At 34.1% G+C, this 20,144-nt stretch overlaps 1 protein-coding gene across 1 annotated transcript in view; it reads right to left on the reverse strand.

Moving 5' to 3' along the window:
* Positions 1–4,210: 4,210 nt before the first annotated feature.
* The window catches only part of aus (argus), a 139,338-nt gene continuing 123,404 nt past the window's right edge, over positions 4,211–20,144 (reverse strand). The window contains exons 8-11 of the mRNA XM_072537183.1: positions 19,468–19,613; positions 15,540–15,857; positions 5,885–6,094; positions 4,211–4,637 (exon numbers count right to left, since the gene is read on the reverse strand). Of these exons, the coding sequence (XP_072393284.1) occupies positions 4,528–4,637; positions 5,885–6,094; positions 15,540–15,857; positions 19,468–19,613 (784 nt within the window). The 3' untranslated portion in view covers positions 4,211–4,527. The remainder of the gene's footprint in view (positions 4,638–5,884; positions 6,095–15,539; positions 15,858–19,467; positions 19,614–20,144) is intronic.

Raw genomic sequence — 20,144 nt, forward strand, 5'->3', positions numbered from 1 at the left:
TTTGCTAACTTATATAATGAGAACGAAATTCTCGAAAACAGCTAACGGTCAAATGATTCGTAAATTCTCGAGGATCATCTCTTTATCAGAGTTCGTGGCATATTTCAGCGGAGAGGGTTCTAAACTACATTTGTTTTACAAATTCCCATCTGTCAACAAACGCACGTGAAAGCCAAACAGGGTCGTACTGAGGTATATTATATGATTTTTTTAAAATATTTTCTTTTGAAACTATTAGTTTGTGCTAAATAAAATATTCATTAACTGAGTGATGCATAACAAAGTAAACATTTTGAATAAAAAAGCAACACGCTACAATTTGAATTTAAACAGACTGGCAAGTTTGGATCTGTAACAGGAGAATCCGTCTGGCTTAAGGCAATAAATTATATTTAATAGCCTCTTGACGAATAAGAGGGCGAATATCAACACGTGCTTATGTTTACAGATGGGAATTTGCTAAATGAATAAAATTTAGACTTCTCTAACGTACAGGGTCGAAATCAGAGATATCTACTCACAACAATATTCTGTCTGACAAAATCAGATAGTGTTTAATAATTACTTAAAATATTGGTACCAAAGTTGTAGTCAATTTAATTTTTTTTCCTTAATCTTGCTTTTCTTTTTGGTTAGATAGGTTTTGGTTTGGTTAGGTATATTTTTTTATTATAGAATAATTTATATATTTTTTTCATGAAATAGCTTAAAACGAAAAGTCGCAGAAGAAATATGCGAAAAACTCTTTTGAAAACTTTGCTTACAAATAATGTTAAATTGCACGGGAATGAAACACGGGAAATGTTTTGCATTCAATTTCATTAATCTTAAAATAAAAATGGCAAATTAATAATTTTTTTTAATATTTAACGATAACCCCGACACCGCTTGCTCACAGCTAGCTCTTTGCGTCTGCCGACCACTACAATCGATGCACGCCGGAAATGGAACACCGGACAAAAGTATAAAATGCCATGTAGAGTGGCGAGAACTAAGTACTATCCAAAGTATTGATCTGGCAAGAACTTCTATCCCGATCTTTGAGTAGTGATCAAAGCCTACCATCCTTTCCCGTTCCTGCGATGAAGTGTTGATCGAACGTTTCCATACCGCTTAGTATCTTGGCTGAGTATTAATCGGCTCCCCGGTTTTTAGGTATTGACTTAAGTTCTTCCTTCATCCTACCTATCCGAACGCCGCTAACATATATTTCTGTTTAGTCAAGAAGAAGAAGAGCTTCTTCTTCTTCTTGACTAGTTTTACAGCTCGGAGTGATTCTTCACCGCATCTACTATAGCTCTGCATTTTCTACGATCTTGCGCTTTCATTTTACATTGTTGTACCCCCATCCTAGATAAATCGGCTTCAATCATCCTTCCATCTTTTTCTGGGACGGCCTACTAATCATCGACCCTTTGATCTCTCAAAAAACACTGTCTTTAGCAATCTGTCTTCTTCTGATCTTAACACTTGACTTGCCCATCTTATCCGGTTAACTTTTATATGTCTGACGATATTTTCAATACCATACAGAGTCACCAATTCAGCTCCTCACCTATACCTCTCCACATTACTGTCAATTCATCTCTGTAGGGGCCAAATATAATTCTGAGAACCTTCGTTTCAAATACCAACAACTTATTTATTTCCCGCTGATAGGGAGTTCATGTGAAGTCCATGTTTCTCTTCCATAACTGGGCTAATAATTGACATGTCAGCATTAATTTAGAATATTTTTTTAACAGATTAGATCTTAATAATGATGATAAGGAGTATAATGCTTTATTTCCAGCAGATATCCTTGTTAAGACGTCTTTTTCTATGTGGTTGTCATCTGTGATTACCGTTCCCAGATATTTAAACTCCTTTATGACCACAAGCACATTATGAACACTGATAGAGCTACCCGCCACAAATTGTCGTCCAAGCAAAAGAAAAGTGCGGTTTCATCCAGCAACGGCAGACACAGACTCAGTAAGTGGTGATTCTAAAGTAACCGTCGAAGAACTGAGATCAAGTGTAAGAGACTTTTTCAAAGATTGTGAAAAACTGACAGGAATGATCCCAAAAATCAACACTTTCAGAGAATCTGAACTTGACATACTAACCAAGGAAATTTCAGTCCTTAGAAGACAATAACAAGACCTAACAATACCGAGACAGGTCGCAGGCAGATTTATTAAACCAAGTACAAAAGTGGAACACACACTTAAATAAAAACCACTCGGATGCAGTAGACTTTATGGAATTAAGACACATATAAGTAATATAGCTACGAGATCGTAGTTATATTACTTATATTTGTTGCTAAGACTTTAAAGATTTAACGGAATTGCAAGATTTAGCCCAGGAATACGAAGCCATAGAACAGGAAAAGACCCGAGAAAATGAAAATTTTAAACACGGGAAGAGAGACACAGGGAAGATACGACCCCAAGAAAATATGATGCCAAAGAAATGTGTTTTAGATGTAAGATGCTAGGTCATAGCCGTGAAAATTGCAAAAACCTATGGAATAAATTATATTCGCGTTGTTGATAGAGGTAGAGATAGAGTTTACAGCAGAGATTGCTGTATAAGTTGCCAGGGAAACGAATAATAGACTGGGGAAATAAGGAGTCGTCCCAGTCTGTGGAGCAAGATTCGATTTCATATATTCTTGCCACTATACAACCAGCGAACAATGACTTTCGACTTTTTGTGTCATTAAAAATAGGACACAAAACTAATAAAGCGCTACAGGAACTATTGATACAGGAACTGTTAAAAACTAATTGCACATACATACAAGCAACGTGTAACGCTTTAAAGGACACTATCCAAAATACGGAGTTGGAAAGATTTCTCAGAAAGAAACTCAGGAAATTTGAAAAGTTAACTGGATCCACTCACTTAATAAAACACGAAATATAATTTAGGAAAGGATACGATCCCCTTAAATAGCCGTATAGACGGCACAATCCCGCAATGCTAGAAATCATAAACACAGAACTAGACCAGATGTTAAAGGAAGGAACTATCGAATCCTCCACAAGTTGTTGAAGATTGTATTAGTGAGGATAACAGACAACTCATACAACTCATACTTTAAACTGGTAAAACTTTTATCAAACGTATAGCAAAACATAAAAGGGCTTTCAATAATAGAACAACAGACTCTACGTACGCACTTTACCTTCTAGACCATAACCATTCTTTTAATAACGAATTTCAAATTCTTCACATTCAAAATAAAGGCCTTAAGCTATCTTTATTAGAATCTATGGAAATCAACAAATGAAAAAATACAGACATAATTCTGAATGACCAACTTGAGACAATCAGTTCTTCCCTCCTCAAATTATTTAGTTAAAGACTATAAAGTGTAAACACATAAAGAAAATAGATTACTTGATAAATGCACTCTGACCGAAACAGCTGTAGTGATAATCATTTAAAATAAATGTTGTGAAAGTCTTGAAAACTAAAGTTTTCAGTGTTTTATTGTTAGATAAAATGAATTTCCATTAAGTAACGGTCAACCCCATCACTTATTTTCGAAAAGTCAATGAGCTAGCAGCTAAGGACGCACATCCCTTTCCCAGGATATCGGAAATTATGGAGAGACTTAATTAAGCAAACTTTATTTCAACCCTCGATTTAAAACAAGATACTGGAAAGTAATCTCCCCGATATAGAGTTTGCATGGAGCTACCCGTCACAAGTACCTTACAGATAAAAATACTGATGAAAGTAGGGTATTCTGCCAACCGGTAGAACAACCGGTACACGGATGGCAAAAAATTGTTAATCATTTCATTCGAATTTCAACAAGTGTTTATATTCTCCATCCTGATACATTGAAATTTGTGTAAGTTTTGAAAGATTTTCACAATAAAATCTGTACAAAAATAGTAGCATTACCGATTATTTAAAATAACTTTGTCCTTGTATACTGTCCTGTAAATAGATTTTAGATTTTAATAATTGTGTACTTGTTATTGACCTAGTGTAAGATAATATTTTAACATACCCTTTCCGCTGGGGACTGGTGGGTACCTGGGGCCTGGTGGGTACCTGCATGGTCTGTGCAATGTGGCTATACACTTTTTTAAAATAATCATATCTGAGCAAAACGAATATACCCAAATAGAAAAATAGCAAGTTTAATCTTTGCAAATATTAACGATCTTGGTAAAGACCACACAAATACAATTAAACTAATCAATCAAATTATCAAATAAACACAAAAGTTATAAAAAAATAAACAAATTAACAATGATGCTTTTATTAAGAATATGCATGTACTTTTAAAATTAAAATCTTAATATTCTTGTTTAAGAATCAAAACTCCAGGGTTAAATCTATTTTTACCAGTAGTAACCGTTTCATGTGATTACAGATCCATTTGTTTTGTCAGAATTTATAATTTTTCAACATAGAACGAAATATTCTTAAAACGTACTATCAAATTTCCTTAGAATACACGCACAACCGTTTTTTCCCTTAACAGTCTCACAAATATGTAACACTTAAGATTTCTATTGATCATCTTGACGTTTGTATTACCCATACTATAGAAGAGAAGACGATAGAAGATATAAGCCAAGCGTTTATTGGTTGGGTCCTAATTGAAGCGTCAGTGTCAAAACATTTTCCTAAAAACACAAATTTTTTATATAATTTTTATTATAGATGTACCTATTTTGGAGTAATAAAAAGTTAACAATATACAAAATGTGACATTCGACGCAAAGCGGAAAGGTTTCATCCACTGATGAAACCTACCTATAAAGAACAACGGCTTAATTAGTTAAACAGTAATATATACAAAAGATCAGGATTCTTTTAAGCTTTAAACTGTGGGTCAGGTACTAAAAAACCACCGGTTTAAAATGTTAAGAAATTTAATTATATATTTGTACAATTCTCTATCTCATTCACATAATGTTTTATCCGTTAACAAATAAAAGGAAGCAACGGGATCATCTATACTCTAGGTAAGGCGAGGTAAGGATTACTAGAGCAGCGTTTCTCAACCTTGTACATACCATTTGCGACCCAATTTTTCATAATTATTTTCACCGCTCCCCTCTCGTATAGTAACAATTTATGTATGTAATAATAATGTACCTTGAGTATAATAATGAGGGCCGAAAGTCCCTGAAAACTTCTATAGTGTTTATTTTAATAAGTTATAGGGGTGAAAAAAAAAGAGAAAATTTAGTGTGATTTTTAATTTCAAATATCTCATTCAAAAAACTTTTTGTTTATTCTAAGGGACTTTCGGCCCTCGGTAATAATGTAATGTTTCATTCTGCGTTTAAGTTTTTCAAAAATATTTGTAAGTTTTTTCAGGATTCGAAAAAAATTATTGCATTTAAAAAGCATTGACCTGAAATTTTGCGCCTACGCTCTTAAGGCACTTAAATTTTTGAACCCGTCCTATGGCTCGATTATTTATTTTCACTGATTATCATCAACTTTTTGATATTATCTACACGGATTTCGTTCATTCTAATTATATACTTTCTTTATTCGTGGTTTAATTGTGTTACTCAATCTTGTAACCTCCTTACTCCACTCCATCTCATCATTGCTCTTCTCTGCTTGGCCACAAAATATTACCTAACATTATCCAAAGAATCCTGTTTGTCATACACTTATTTACTCATAGATCAGTGAAAGTTTATAGCTATAAGATCAAGAAGGAACTCTTATACTTCCGAAAACCCTGTTAATTTTTTTATAAAATAATAATTTAATATGATTGATAATATAATAGAAATTGTCAACCACTTTCATCAAGGTCAAATTTGTTTAACAGTTCAAATAAGTTCTCTACATATATATTTTAATATTTTTTTGTATGTTAAACATGTTCTATACAAATGCCATGGCTTACCTGTGCTACTAATATTAAATATTAATTCACCAGTAATTCCCGGCTTGATCAACCGGTTGCAGCTTTCAGCCGACGTGGAAAACATTACTCCTGATATAACTTCTTTGTACATAAAACAAAATTTTCGAACACCAAAAGCCGAGTTACCTACTGGCGAGGTGATCAGAAAGTTTGTTCCATTTTCTTCCCATCTGCCATGGCAAGAATAAGCTGAAAATATATAGTTGATATAAGAAACATTAAAAATAAGAGTATTGATTACTAGTCACAAAAAACGTATACAACAAACTAACATATCGCTGGTGGCTACTAAAAGTCTCTCTTATTTGACTGTCGCTTACGTTTGACGTAAGCAGTAGGTGTTAGCGACTAACGCACTGGTTGGGTAATCACTCTTGTTGATTTAGTGTACGGTCAGGCTTGCGAGCGATTTATCGCGCGAGATAAATGGTTCACGAAAATGTAGCGGGCGACAAGCGAGAAGCTGTCCACAGAAAAGCGATTCAAATATCAGTTTTCGTCATGCCTCTCACACGAAAACGTCGAATTGCTCTTTTAGAAGATGATCCATTCATAGAGTGTTTGTTAAAAAGCAAAAGGAAGTATGGTGTACATCCCATTAATAGATATAGGAAAGCATACAAGGAATTTCATCACTTATACAAACAGTTGCGAAAATACCCAGAGAGATTTTTCCAGTACCTCAGAATGAGCATAAACACATTTGACCTACTCCTAAATAAAATTAAAACAAGTATAGGAAAGAAAACTACCAATTTTGGAAAACCAATTTCTACCGAAGAAAGATTAGTGGTTACAATAAGGCAAGTAAAAAACTATTTTATTAACATAGTAAATAAAAAACTATTCTAATGACATAGTAAGTAAAACACTATTTTAAAGACATACGGTCAGAGCCTGCATTGAACTCTTCTTCGGTATGCATGGAGCAGTAGTTGTGTGGTAGTGACTGTTGTGATGGCTGACAGGGCAAAAGTTCATGATATGTTAATGTTTCATCATATTCAGATAAAAAAGGCTCATCAGACTGCTGTGTCTTTTGCACCAGTGGCTGCTGTGGTGTTACAAACTGCTGTTTCTGTTGCAGCAGTGGTTGCTGATGAATTAAAAACTGCTGTTTTTGTTGCTGGGGCTGCTTTTGGTTCAGGGTTTCTTTAAATGTGTCAAATACTAACTGTTATATTTTACTCCTTAGTTCTAATTTATTAAAAAGGGACATACTTTCCATATATGGCAGTAAACTTTTGAAAAAATGCAAATCTGCACTATCTGGTTCTTCACCTCGGTTAATTTCTTTTTCCAACAAGGTAACTTTCTTTTTTTGTAACTCCAAGTATTGTTGGTTGATATTTTGGGTTTTTCGTTTTTCAGAGATGCAACGTGGTTCAAATTCAGATCTAACAGAAGCATTGCTGGACGGGCGTGATGTTGACATTTGAGATTGTGAACGTGATGATGATGCTTGGGACTCCCTCCTTCGTAATGTCAACGGTGTCACTACTCAGAGCGTATGCAATGTGTACTTTCACTAATATTTTCTATTTCATGATCCGTAATTTCATTATCATCTCGTTGTGTTTCATCGACTTGCGAACGTCTGGCATCATTTAAATTACCCTGAGTTTGGGCAGGTCTGGTATAATCTCTTAAAAATTGCATACTTTCAAATTACTGGCATTTGCTTTTAGATGGTATTACTTGTGATCCGGATTTTAAAACAGGAATTTTTTGAACTTCACGTCTGAACTGATCTTTAAGATTCTTCCACTTTGATTTTGCGATATTACCTAAAACAAGAAACCATTCTCGTTATACCGATACTACCACAACAATATCTTTTTTTGATACCACTTGATGGACTCTCAATATTTTTAATCCATTAAACTTTTAATTTTAGACACTGGTTTTTAACATTAGATATATTAAAAATATTAAAGGGACAGTTTAACAATCTATATATTTATATATATATATATATATATATATATATATATATATATATATATATATATATATATATATATATATATGTAAATATGTATATAAATATATTTTATTCTAAAAACTAATTCGATTGCTTTTGTTTTACGTATTTAGCTACTGGATGTTCATTTAGAAGTATTGCATTTTCATTCCAAATGGGCAAGTCTACAATAAGCATGATAGTTTTTGAAACAGTCGAAATAATTTGGACTAAATTGGTATAAGAATATATACCCGTGCCTTCTGCGGAACATTTAAAAAGTAATATCGGATTATTATAATCGATGGAAATTTCCCAACTGTTTTGGCTCAATTGACGGCAAACACTGCCAAATAAAATGTCCACCAAACTCAGGATCAAGTTATTTTAACTATTTAAAATACTTTTCGATAGTATTACAGGGTGTGACTGATGCTGATAAAAAGTTTCTGACTATAGAAGTAGGAGGCAAGGGAAAGCAAAGCGATGGAGGGACCTTTATCGCGTCAACCTTATTTAACTTATTGGAAGCCAAACAATTTTGCTTCCCCCCAGATCAAGAACTACCAGGATCAAACATAAAATTACCTAATGTTTTGAGTGGTGATGAAGCTTACTCTTTGAAAAAATACCTAATGCGACCGTATCCATGCAGAGTGCTAACACCAAGAAGAGAATATTTCAATACGCGTTTATCTACAGCCCGAAAATGCATTGAGTGTGCGTTTGGAATTTTATATTCAAAATGGCACTTTTTATCAAAATATATAGAGACATGTCCCGATAAAGCGTGCGTATTATTAAAATGTGCGTGCATACTTTATAACTTTATACAAATTCACGACGGTGAAACTGATCATGATTATTGTACTGTTATGGAGAACATGAATATGCAAAGGAATGAAAATGCTGTTCAAGTAAACCGAGGACAAGGAAGAAATAATAATCGGTCATCCAGAGAAGCAAAACAAATCAGAGAGACGTTTGAAGAATACTTATATGAACATCAGTAATCACATGTATTTCGTATAAAAACAAATTTATTTTATATGAATAAAAAATGCTAAACTTTCGTTCTTATTAGTATAACATAACCTCAAAATAATTTCTTAAAAAATTAATATAACTTACCTTCTACACCACAAGCAAGTCCGACTTCTCTCCATAATTTGTCTGTCACACTTTTGTTTTTAAAATGTTTGTGTGTATCCTGCCATAAAATGGGTCTACTTTGCACTTCGTAAATTAAAATTTCTTTGGAACAAGACATCGTGCTGTTAAGTTTGAAGACAAAATGGAACTATAAAGTCGCTTAGAAATCAAACCGAATTGGAAACAGAGCGACACGCTTAGCCGCTGAGCGATTTTTCGATAAGCGATTTTTTAGGTATGGCCACTCCAATAATATTCAGTGGGTTTGAAATATTTTGTTGTAGCTCAGTCGTCCACGATTTATCTCTCGAGAAAAATCGCTCGCAAGCCTGGCCCTACCCTTAGACGCATGCGATAGAACCCTTGATATTGAACTTGCCAGCGGGAATTTTATAATAATGTAGCATATACAGGGTGGTCCTTAAGTAATTGTACAAACAGAAACTGTAGATTCTGCACTTTAAAATATTACGATTTAAGCCAACTTGCTCTAATAAAATGTTGATATTAAGAAAGATACAGGGTGTTAAAGTGGAAATTTCAAATTTTATTTTTCGCTATAATTTTTACGTTTGTAAAGATTTTTGGACAAAAATTTACAGTTGGATGCTTTTGAGTAGGATAAATTATAATTTGATACTTATTTTAATGTAATTAATAGAGGGCGCCACATATGCCACATGTGTGGCATAAATTTGCGCTTAACTTTTTTGCTCCTTTAAGTTAGCTCCATTTTTGTTAAAAAATATTAAAGATACATTATTTTTACACAGAAAAGGTATACTTGTTAGTAACCTGAAAATTCAACCGTTTTTGAAATAAATGCATTTTATAAGTCAGCTGCACAATATTTCTTAGTTTGATATTTTTGCGGTAAAGCACTGAATACCTGTAGATAAGAATAATTCATAGTTTATTCTTATTAAAACAACTCAAAGATGATAATGTAACATCACAAAATGCTTTGTTATGGGTGCTAAATGTCTTATTGGAGAAAAGATATTTTATCTTCATCTTTAGGTGCCGTGTCCGTATTCAGACGTTGGCCGTCACCATGTTTACAATTTCCCTTTGCTATTGCTTCTTAAGTTTCTATAATGGCATTTTATTACTTTTTCTCTATTGTAAAATACTAAAAACCCAAAATATGTGGTTTATGCAAGATGGTACACCACCACATTCTAGAGAGAAGGCAGTTAGAACATACTTAAATACAACTTTTCTGAACGTTGGATTGGTCGTGGTAGTCATATTTCTTGGCAATGTGGTGAGATATTGATATCATTATTTAATTCATAAAAAATCCGAAAAGAATACTTATTGTTCATTACGTAAATTGTTTACCCATTTTTATTAGGACAAATAGAAACTAGAGCAGAGGTATTGAATAACACATATGTGTAATGTTTTATAATACTTTTGCTACAAATCTAACCTGAAAGACTCAGCATTTTTACAAAAACATCATCGTTGTCCTAATAACCGATATTGTTATAAATATAGTAAACACACGGGCAATTTAGTTTAGCATAATATTAGTTTGTTAGTAAATCAAAATAGTTCATTTGTTCGAGATGTAATTATAGTTACTCGTAAGCTGTAACGTAATCATACAAATAAGTAATGTCATCGATAGGTTATTGCTTTTGTATATAAGTAACCCATGAACGAAATACATCACAGTTTAATACATTATTTAACTTCTGCGACAAATAAGATGTAGTTCCATAATATACCATAAGATTTGGATATGTATCCAAAATAATATATTCATCCGTTATACATTATAGCCACCACGTAGCCCCGAATTTAATCCGCCTGATTTTGGTGCATGGGGCACATTAAAACAACGTGTCTATAAGAATCCCATAAACATTCACAACCAACTATGGGACGAAATATATACTGCAGCAGTTTCTTTAGAACCAATGATGCTATTTAATATGAGACGATCTTTTATGGAATATATTAACAAATGAATTAAAGAAAATGGTGGACATATCGAACACTTACTTTGACAAACAGTTATGTTATTTAGTTTAACTATTTCTTATTTTGGTTTGTAAACAAAAGGTTTTGATTATGACTTTAATTTAAGATAAAACATAAAATGTTTGATGTAAAATCCTAGTATTCTGTTATTTTGTCAAATCCTATTATTAATTATCCTGCTGATTTATTTATTTTATTTAATATTTCGTTAACCATTAACTTTAGTTAAAGGTATTTTATACCAAAATTCAGAAGTATTAATGTTTTTGTCTATTTTTTCTTCGTTGCCTGGAGGAATTTACCTTAGATTAGAATTATGCAGCTGATTTTTAAAATGCGATTATCTCGAAAACTATTGAGTTTTGAAGTTATTAACAAGTATACCTTTTTCTTGTTAAAATAATGTATCTTTAATATTCTTTATCCCAAATACAGGTAACTTAAAGAGCAAAAAAGTTAAGTGCAAATTTATACCACATATGTGGCATAAGTGGCGCCCTCTATCAGTTACATCAAAGTGTGCATCAAATTATAATTTCTCATATTTAAAAGTACCCAGCTGTAAATTTTTATACATAAATGTTTACAAACATGAAAGTTATAGTAAAAAATAAAATTTTAATTTTGCAATTTAACACCCTGTATCTTTCTTAATATCAACATTTTATTAAAGCAATTTGGCTTAAATCGTAATATTTTAAAGTGTAGAATCTACGGTTTCTTTTTGTACAATTACTTAAGGACCACCCTGTATAGAGACAGATTTATCCTCATATAATAACAGAGCAAGAATTGTAGGAGAGCATTTTAAAAATGATGCTAGGTAACTTTCTTCTTCTTAAAGTGCCTATCCGTTCCGGATGTTGGCGATCATCACGGCTATCTTTACTTTATTTATTGCAGCGCGGAACAGTTCAGTGGTAGTCGTGTTATACCACTTTCGTAAATTTTGAAACCAGGAAATGCGTCTTCTTCCCGGTCCTCTCTTACCATTTACTTTCCCTTGGAGAATCAGCTGGAGAATGCCGTAACGTTCTTGATTTCTCATTACATGTCCTAGATATTCCAACTTTTTAGTTTTGACGGTCATAAGAATTTCACATTCTTTCCCCATTCTACGCAGGAACTCCACATTAGTAACTCTGTCAACCCAGGATATACGTAAGATGCGCCTATAACACCACATTTCGAAAGCTTCGAGCCGATTCATAGATGCAACAGTCAGTGTCTATGCTTCCATTCCGTAGAGCAGAACTGTGAATATGTAGCAGTTCAATAGACGGCATTTTGTTTTTAATGATATGTCTCGACTGTTGAAAATGGTTCTCATTCTAACGAATGCTGCTTTTGCTTTTATTATTCGCTGTTTAATTTCTGTTGAGTGGTCCCATTGGCTATTTAAATTGGTGCCTAGATATGTATATTGCTCGACTCTTTCGATATTCTGTTGGTTGATTGTAAGTTGAGCGTTTAGTATTGGTTTTTTACTAATTGTCATAAATTTGGTTTTCTTTATGTTAAGAGCTAGTCCGTATTTGTTGCTGACTTCTGTTATGCGATTTGTTAATATCTGTAAGTCATTCAGATTATCGGCAAAAACTATAGTGTCATCTGCACATCTAATGTTATTCAACCATTCACCGTCTATTAGTATTCCTTTCGCACAACCGTCTAAAGCTTCCTTAAATACCCATTCAGAATACATGTTGAACAACAATGGAGACAAAATACAGCCCTGTCGTACTCCACGTTCTATTGCAATTTTATCAGTTAACTGGTCTTCTATTTTGATTTTGGCCGTTTGATTGTAGTAAATGTTTCTGATAATTCTAAGATCTTTGTTGTCAATTCCAATTTCTTGCATTAGAGTCATTAATTTGTCATGTTTTACTCTGTCAAATGCCTTTTGGTAATCTATAAAGCATACGTATATGTCACAATTCACATCCTTGCATCTCTGAAATAGCACCTGTACAGCAAAAAAGGCCTCCCGTGTTCCCAGAGCATCACGAAATCCGAATTGTGTTCTTGTTAGTTGTTCCTCACATTTTGTATATATTCTTTTGTGAATGACCTTTAGAAATGTTTTAAGTAAATGGCTCATAAGGCTTATAATTCTAGAGTCTTCGCACTTTCTCGCATTGGGTTTTTTTGGAAGATTTATAAAAGTTGACACTAACCACTCTTGGGGAACCACGCCCGTATCATGTATACTGTTAAATATATTTGTCAACCATTTTATGCCATCATAGTCCATAAGTTTTAAGAATTCTGAGTGAAAATTATCAGGGCCTACTGCTTTACCATCTTTGGTGCTGTTGATGGCATATTTTACTTCTTCGACTGTAAATTGTGGTCCAGATTCGCAATTGGTGTTTGTTGTAATACCAGTGTTACTTCGTATATCTCCAAAAGTTTTTTCTACGTATTTAATCCAAATATCTCTTTTATGCTCTATTTCCAGTACTATGTTTCCCTGATTATCTGTCAGGAATCCAGTGTTCTTGTATTTATATAAGCCTGCCGCTTCTTTAATCTTTTTATGGAGGTTAAATGAATCATGTTTTTGTTGTAATGACTCTATCTCTGTACTCTTCGAGCTAAACCAATTTTCTTTTGCTATTTTAATAGCCCTTTTTATTTCGTTATTTATGTTGTTGTAGTAATTCTTATTATCTTTAGCGTTTCTTCTGTCTTCCATCATACATAGAATCTCCTCCGTCATCCATTCCTTTTTATTTGTTCTTTCAGGTTTTAAGTATTGCTCTGTTATTTCTTGACTTACTTTGTGCAAATTTTCTAGTTCTACATCTGTGTTATCTGTTTCTGTACGGGCCCATGGTTTTTCTGTACGGGCCCACGTTTTTTCTTTTAGGTGTTTTTGTACCTTTTCCTTTACTGTTTTATTTTTCAGTTGGTTAATATCGTACTTCATAATTTTTGGTCTTTGAACTTTCTTTAAACTAAGTTTCATTTTGGCGATAAGTGGATTGTGGTCCGAATTTATGTCGGATCCCGGGTACGCTTTAACAGATGTTATAGAGTTTCTAAATCGTTTGTTAATAAGAATATAGTCTATTTGATTTCGTACTGTGTGATCTGGAGTATCCTGAGGAGATTTCCACGTATATAGTCGTCTTGGAGGAAGATCATAAAAGGTGTTTGTCACTACGAGCTGTTCTTCAGTTGCAAATTCAATCAAACGGTCTCCGCGTTCATTACGTTCCCCTAGACCAAAGGATCCCACTAAATTTCCACTTTGTCCTTTGCCAACTTCGGCATTAAAGTCTCCCATTATTAGTATTATTTCGTTTTTCCGAATCCTTTTGACAATATTAGTAAGGTCATTGTAAAATTCTTCTATGATTTCTTCTGGGGCGTTCGCTGTAGGAGCGTATACTTGAATAATGTTTGTTTTTATGGGAGTTGTGTTTAGCTGAACTAAGAGCATCCTTTCTGATACAGGTACAAAGTGACTGACACAGTTGGCGATTTTATTATTAGGTAACTTTAAAGAATAAAACTAATAAAATTTATGTGAGGAGAGTTGAAGATCTACAATAGTTCAATTATGATCTACGATATTTTATACTCAGTATTAAATCTTTTATGTGGCTCACTCAATAAAAAATTATATTTATAATTTATGTAAACAGCTGTTCTGTTATCTTCAAAGCTGGTTGCTATTATTTCCCACACATTTCCCCTATTACTTTTTACATCTCTGTCATCGTTATGTACTGAATTGTAGAGCTCTGCTCTCTCAGAAATTAACTCTATAAGTCTAGCTTCGTTGCTAGCTTGCATTTTTTGAAAAGAAAAACAAATATATAAATTAAAGTTTTATACTATAAACAAACACACTTCCTTCTTCTCACAAAATATGTGCCAATAACCTAAAAACGCTCAATCTTTTAATGTTTTGTGAATTGGCCGCATGCAGTCGATATCAAAGATATTTCTATTTATGTAACGACAAAGACTATAACTTGTCATACTGCGCGGGGTAAAGAATAACTCTACAACGGATGACATAATAATAATAGTCTCCCGTTTTATACCGCTTCGCGGCTTTGGGAATATAGCAGGGTAGTCTGCTATATCTAGGGCCTACGGTATACAAGAAAGGTAACATGGCCAGTGCTACGCTTCAACCGCCTATTATTACTCCTGGTTTTACCCAAGGTACTCATTTTATTCAGGCTGAGTCGACCTGGGGCCTATAGACATTTTTAAAAATGTCTAGTTGTTCTTGCCGGCTTGCGAGGCAAGCATCCTACCGCTTGCGCTACGCAGGCCCTAATGATATAATTAATAATATAATCACCCTACGGATGACATACAAAATTTTTTTGCTTGGGTGTCCACGAAAACTCTTATTTCAATTAAAGTTCCGGAGAAAATAATTACTTTTTGATCAGTGACGGCGAAAACAATTACTTACTTATGTATTTGTTTATTCTGTTAGCGAAGTAAATTATTTATTCAAAAAACAACTAGAAATCAACACCAACAATGTATACTTACAAGTGATTAAATTGGGCGCTGTGCAATCCATAGTAAACTCCATAGTATCATAACTAACGCAACCAATATTTAGGGTCGAAACCCCATTGCTATCACAGTCAAAGTCTTCGTCGACGCGTTTAACTCGTCTCCTCGTGTACTCTAATTCTTCAAAATATATAGACCGCCTCTCTTTTCGGAAATAGAAATTGGAGTCAAAGTATTTGGGTTCTTCTCGTTGAGAATATTTATTGAGAGAAGTTTCTTGCTTGTTCTGTATGAGATTGTTCACTTCGAACTTACCCATAAACGGACAATGTTGGGTTTCTCCAGTTGTAGCTAAAAGATTATTTCGTGAAAAATAAATGTTTTTATCATTATTATTATTATTTTATAAGTATGAATGCAATAGCTGCATAGGATATAAAAATTACTAAACGTCAGGGGGTGATTCTGCGTAAAGAAATAAGGAGAGTTTGCTGTATAAATATATGTTCGCAAATGCTTCGTTTCCGAGACACAGGTTGTTGAATTTTTTTACAAACTGACAATTTATTTATTTTCCTGAAACAAAATTATTTAATTCAAAATATCTCAGTGGCATAGTATTTTTTTCTTTAAAACAATTCAGTTCATTATCCGCCAATGATGACTATAAAATTTATAATTGATAATATAATAGTCTCCCGTTTTATAATATAATAAAATTTATAATTGTCTGTCAAAAAATGCGCAATAACTACCTCTTAAGGCGGGGTCCCACCAGTCGCGCTGCTCTGCGCCGCGCTGTTTGTTTTGGTTCATTTGTGCGCGGAGCGAGCTTGAGCGACTAGTGGGAATGACAAGTAGCGCTGCGCCGTGCAAGTTCAAACAAGAACGAACATTATCCGTTGGTTGTCGGTAAAGTAATGTAGATCAAAGAAAAGTGCGCGTTCAGTTTCTGTACTATTTTCGCGATGAGTTTTAAGTGGAATCATGAAGAAGTTGAAAAACTTATTGAGGCATACCGGAGACAAACCGGAATTGTGGAATCCGAAAAGCAATAATTATCATATAAAAAATAAGAAATATGATGCATGGGTATTTATTGCAGACAATATCGGTTGTTCCGTCGCTGAAGCTAACACAAAGATGACGTCTTTGTTGTCTTCATACAGAAGAGAAAAGGTGAAAATAAAAAAGTTAATGGGCACAGGCAAAGGTAATTTTACATTTTAATTTCAGTAGACATTGATAAATCTGTTGTTTCATCTCTACGGATAATTGAATTTTTTTTTAGGACGAGATGATATTTTCGTCAGTACTTGGTTTGCTTATAAGCATTTTCAATTTTTGACAGAAAAGGATGCACCCGTCAATCGAATCGACACAGTTCAATCATTGTTAACAGGTACTCGAAATCGTGCAACGACATACGACAAAAATTTTGAAACTGTCCTGCAACTAAATCATTTAAAAGATTATTTGCATTATAAACTTGTCTACTTTTAAATACTGGTGTAACCCAATAACGACGTTTCCTCCGGGTCTTTCATTTTTCTTGTAAAAAATGGTTAATTACTATAACAGCAGCACTTGCTATTGCTAATTTTGTTTCCATCGTGCGCGCGTAAATAAAAACTGGAACTTATTTGCTCCTCTAGTATCACATGCACAAAGTTGCGCCGCTCTGTGTAGTTCTGTTCCGCGCTGCTCGACGCAGAGCGGAGCAGCGCAGAATAGCGCGACTGGTGGGACCCCGCCTTTAAAACCCATCAAATTTCATTTGCATATCTCAACCGGTTTTGGAGCAATAAATAAATCGTGAGTTTGTAAAAAAAATTGCAACACCCTCTATTTCGGAAACAAGGCATTTGCGGACATACGTTTATCTGGAAGTCTGTCATGATTTTTTCATGATGTGATGCGTTTTTACCTTGTTTAGGCTTCGTCGCCTCTTCAAGGGTGGGGTTTTATTTTATTGGATAAACGCCAATTTGCGTATTGCCGCTCTCCGGAACTAGGTGGTGACTGTAAAGCTATAGTGTCAGAAGGATTTCCTACCTTTTGGATGCCGGTTGGACCAAGCTCGCTACTAAGTACAAGTTCTGTTAGAAAAACGATTCTTTTCAAATTGTTGACCTTTTTGTTTTGTTAGGTTTAAACGCGTGGAGGATAGCCTGCTGTGGCTGTGTCCTCACCTAGGATCATCAAAATGAAAGTTTTGTTGATAATTTAGAAGGGGTTGCGGATTAGCTGGGCTTTTAGATTTGAAACCTGAATTTATGGAAATATTGCTATCTCCAGTGATTTATCGAAGTTTTACCATGAGATCTTTGAGGTCTAGAAGTCCAGAGTATGGTATTTCGTACGGAAGCTACCTTTTGGGTTGGGAAGACTTTTATTGAGTCTAAATATGAGATTAGATCGTTGTCTTTAATAAGTCGATAGAATGGTTTGGCTGACAGATGTCTGGGGGGATGTCCTCAATTCTGTAATTTTGGGTTGTGTGTGGGGAATGTTGTGTGTTTTGTGTTGTGGGTTGTGTGTTGTTCGTTTGTGGTTGTGTAAGTGTTGTTTGTTGTAGTGTGGAAAGTGAGTGTATGGATGTGTATATAGGTGATGGTATTCGTTGAGTGTGCTTTGGTGAGAGTGTGTTTTGTGTTTGTAGGAGTGTGTAGGTATGGGGGTTTTGGGGTGGCGATCGTGATAAAAAATAAATACTTTGGATGTGGACGGGGGTGTCTGTGTTTGTGTTTTCTGTAGGTTTGCGCTTGGATACGGTTATGTGGCTGTGATCCGTAATGGCTTGCAGATCCTCTTCCCATTCTCTTATATTGGGAATAGGACCTGTTTTATAGAGGATGGCTTGGTCTTCGGATGGTTCCATTTCTAGGTTGAGGGGGATATCTCCGAGGAGGTTGTGATTTTTGAGGGTGCGGTTGTGTAGTATGTGTTGCTGTGTGTGATGTGTCTTCATTGTGTGGTGAGCATATTTTGTGTATTATGTCTTTGACTCGTGTAGGGCTGTGTGATGCTTTTGTTTTTTGTGCTTCTATGTTTTGAATCATTGGCTCCTAACTTTCGGAAGTAGTTATATTGTTACCCATTGACACCTACCTTTTTTTTTTGGCCGTTCGATGGTTACACATTAGTGCCCAATGCCTAAAACCCAGACCATGAATGTTACAATGTGTAGTCTCCCAAGAATGGTTATGTCCACCTTTGTTACACTACCAAAGAGAGCATACGCAACAGGATGTTTACATATCATACAATACAGAATATTATCTTTATTAAGCCAAACAATTAAAATCTTTCTGAAAATATTACGTGGAAGACTCTATAAAAAATTGGAACAAAATTCAGATAATATCGAGTTCAGATTCAGGAAAGGAATGGACACGTGAGAACCACTTTTCGCTTTTAATGTAGTGAAGCAAAAATGTGTAGATATGAATCAGGACATGTATGTGTGTTTCATTAATTCTCAGAAGGCATTCGTTTAAGTTTACACATCAGAAACTTGTAGGAGTGCTAAGAGAAGACAATGTAGAATTTGTATCATAATTACATTTAAAGTAATAGACATTAAAAGAGTTGTTCGACAGGGGTGTGTGTGGTCTCCATTGTTATTTAACCTTTACAAAAAATCTATTTTTAAGGACAAGAATGATTATCTCCTAATCCTATAGGAGAAGGAACCACAAGAAGAAGAAGACCTACACATGGAATACTCGAGAATAGAGTTCGATAGTAGTAAATAAAAATAAGTATTGTATTTACAACTTTTAAAAAATTCGTCGGCAGGTATAATAGACACTAAAGTTTTGAAATTATTTTCAACATATATTTTCTGTAAAATTGTGATTTATTTCTATTAAATCAAGTAGATAATATATAAATATCACAAAAGTAGTTCAGGAATCTGTTTAAGAATTTAATATTAAAGGCTAATGTAGATACTTACTAACAAGAGTAACAAAAGGCAATGTGCTTTTATCGAAGAAACCAGGATTGCAGGCGTCTTCTCTACGATTTGTCTGCGCGCCCATCTGCATTTCCATAACATGGACATCTCTACGATAAAACGCGATACAAATATATCCATTTTGGCTAAAAAGTAAACAAAATAAATAAAGATATATACATCTGAACAGTAAGAATACAAATACACGAGGTCTTGTTTGCGTCTATTAAATTGATTTTTATTTATTCAGTCAAAAAAGTACACTTCTCACAATAATCCACAGAAATTGATTTACAACCAGGTTTTCGACATTGTCCTCTTTTATCATTCACAACTCACTGTTCTATTTCATCCAGCTTAATATCCTTTTGAGGATCGAGGAATCATTAAAGTGCGATAATGACTCATTGTTTTTCCTCGTTTGTTTGTCGTCAACTGTTTGTATTTCCTGTAGGTACGTTAGCTTTTTCGAGTTTATTCTTCTTAAGGAATTAGTAAATCAATAGTTAGCTCATATCTAAACTCAGAATGACGCAATAGCTGATACTAATTTTTATTAAAATGCAGAGTCGTATTCCCGCTGATATTAAATACATTCCGGCAACACCGCATACACTGGTATAGTTCCGTTCCTCATCAACAGCGATCCCCTTTCTTTTCTTTTTCACGTGCGCTTT

The sequence above is a fragment of the Diabrotica undecimpunctata genome, chromosome 7 (genome assembly GCF_040954645.1).
Source record: "Diabrotica undecimpunctata isolate CICGRU chromosome 7, icDiaUnde3, whole genome shotgun sequence".
Classification (NCBI taxonomy): Eukaryota; Metazoa; Arthropoda; class Insecta; order Coleoptera; family Chrysomelidae; genus Diabrotica; species Diabrotica undecimpunctata.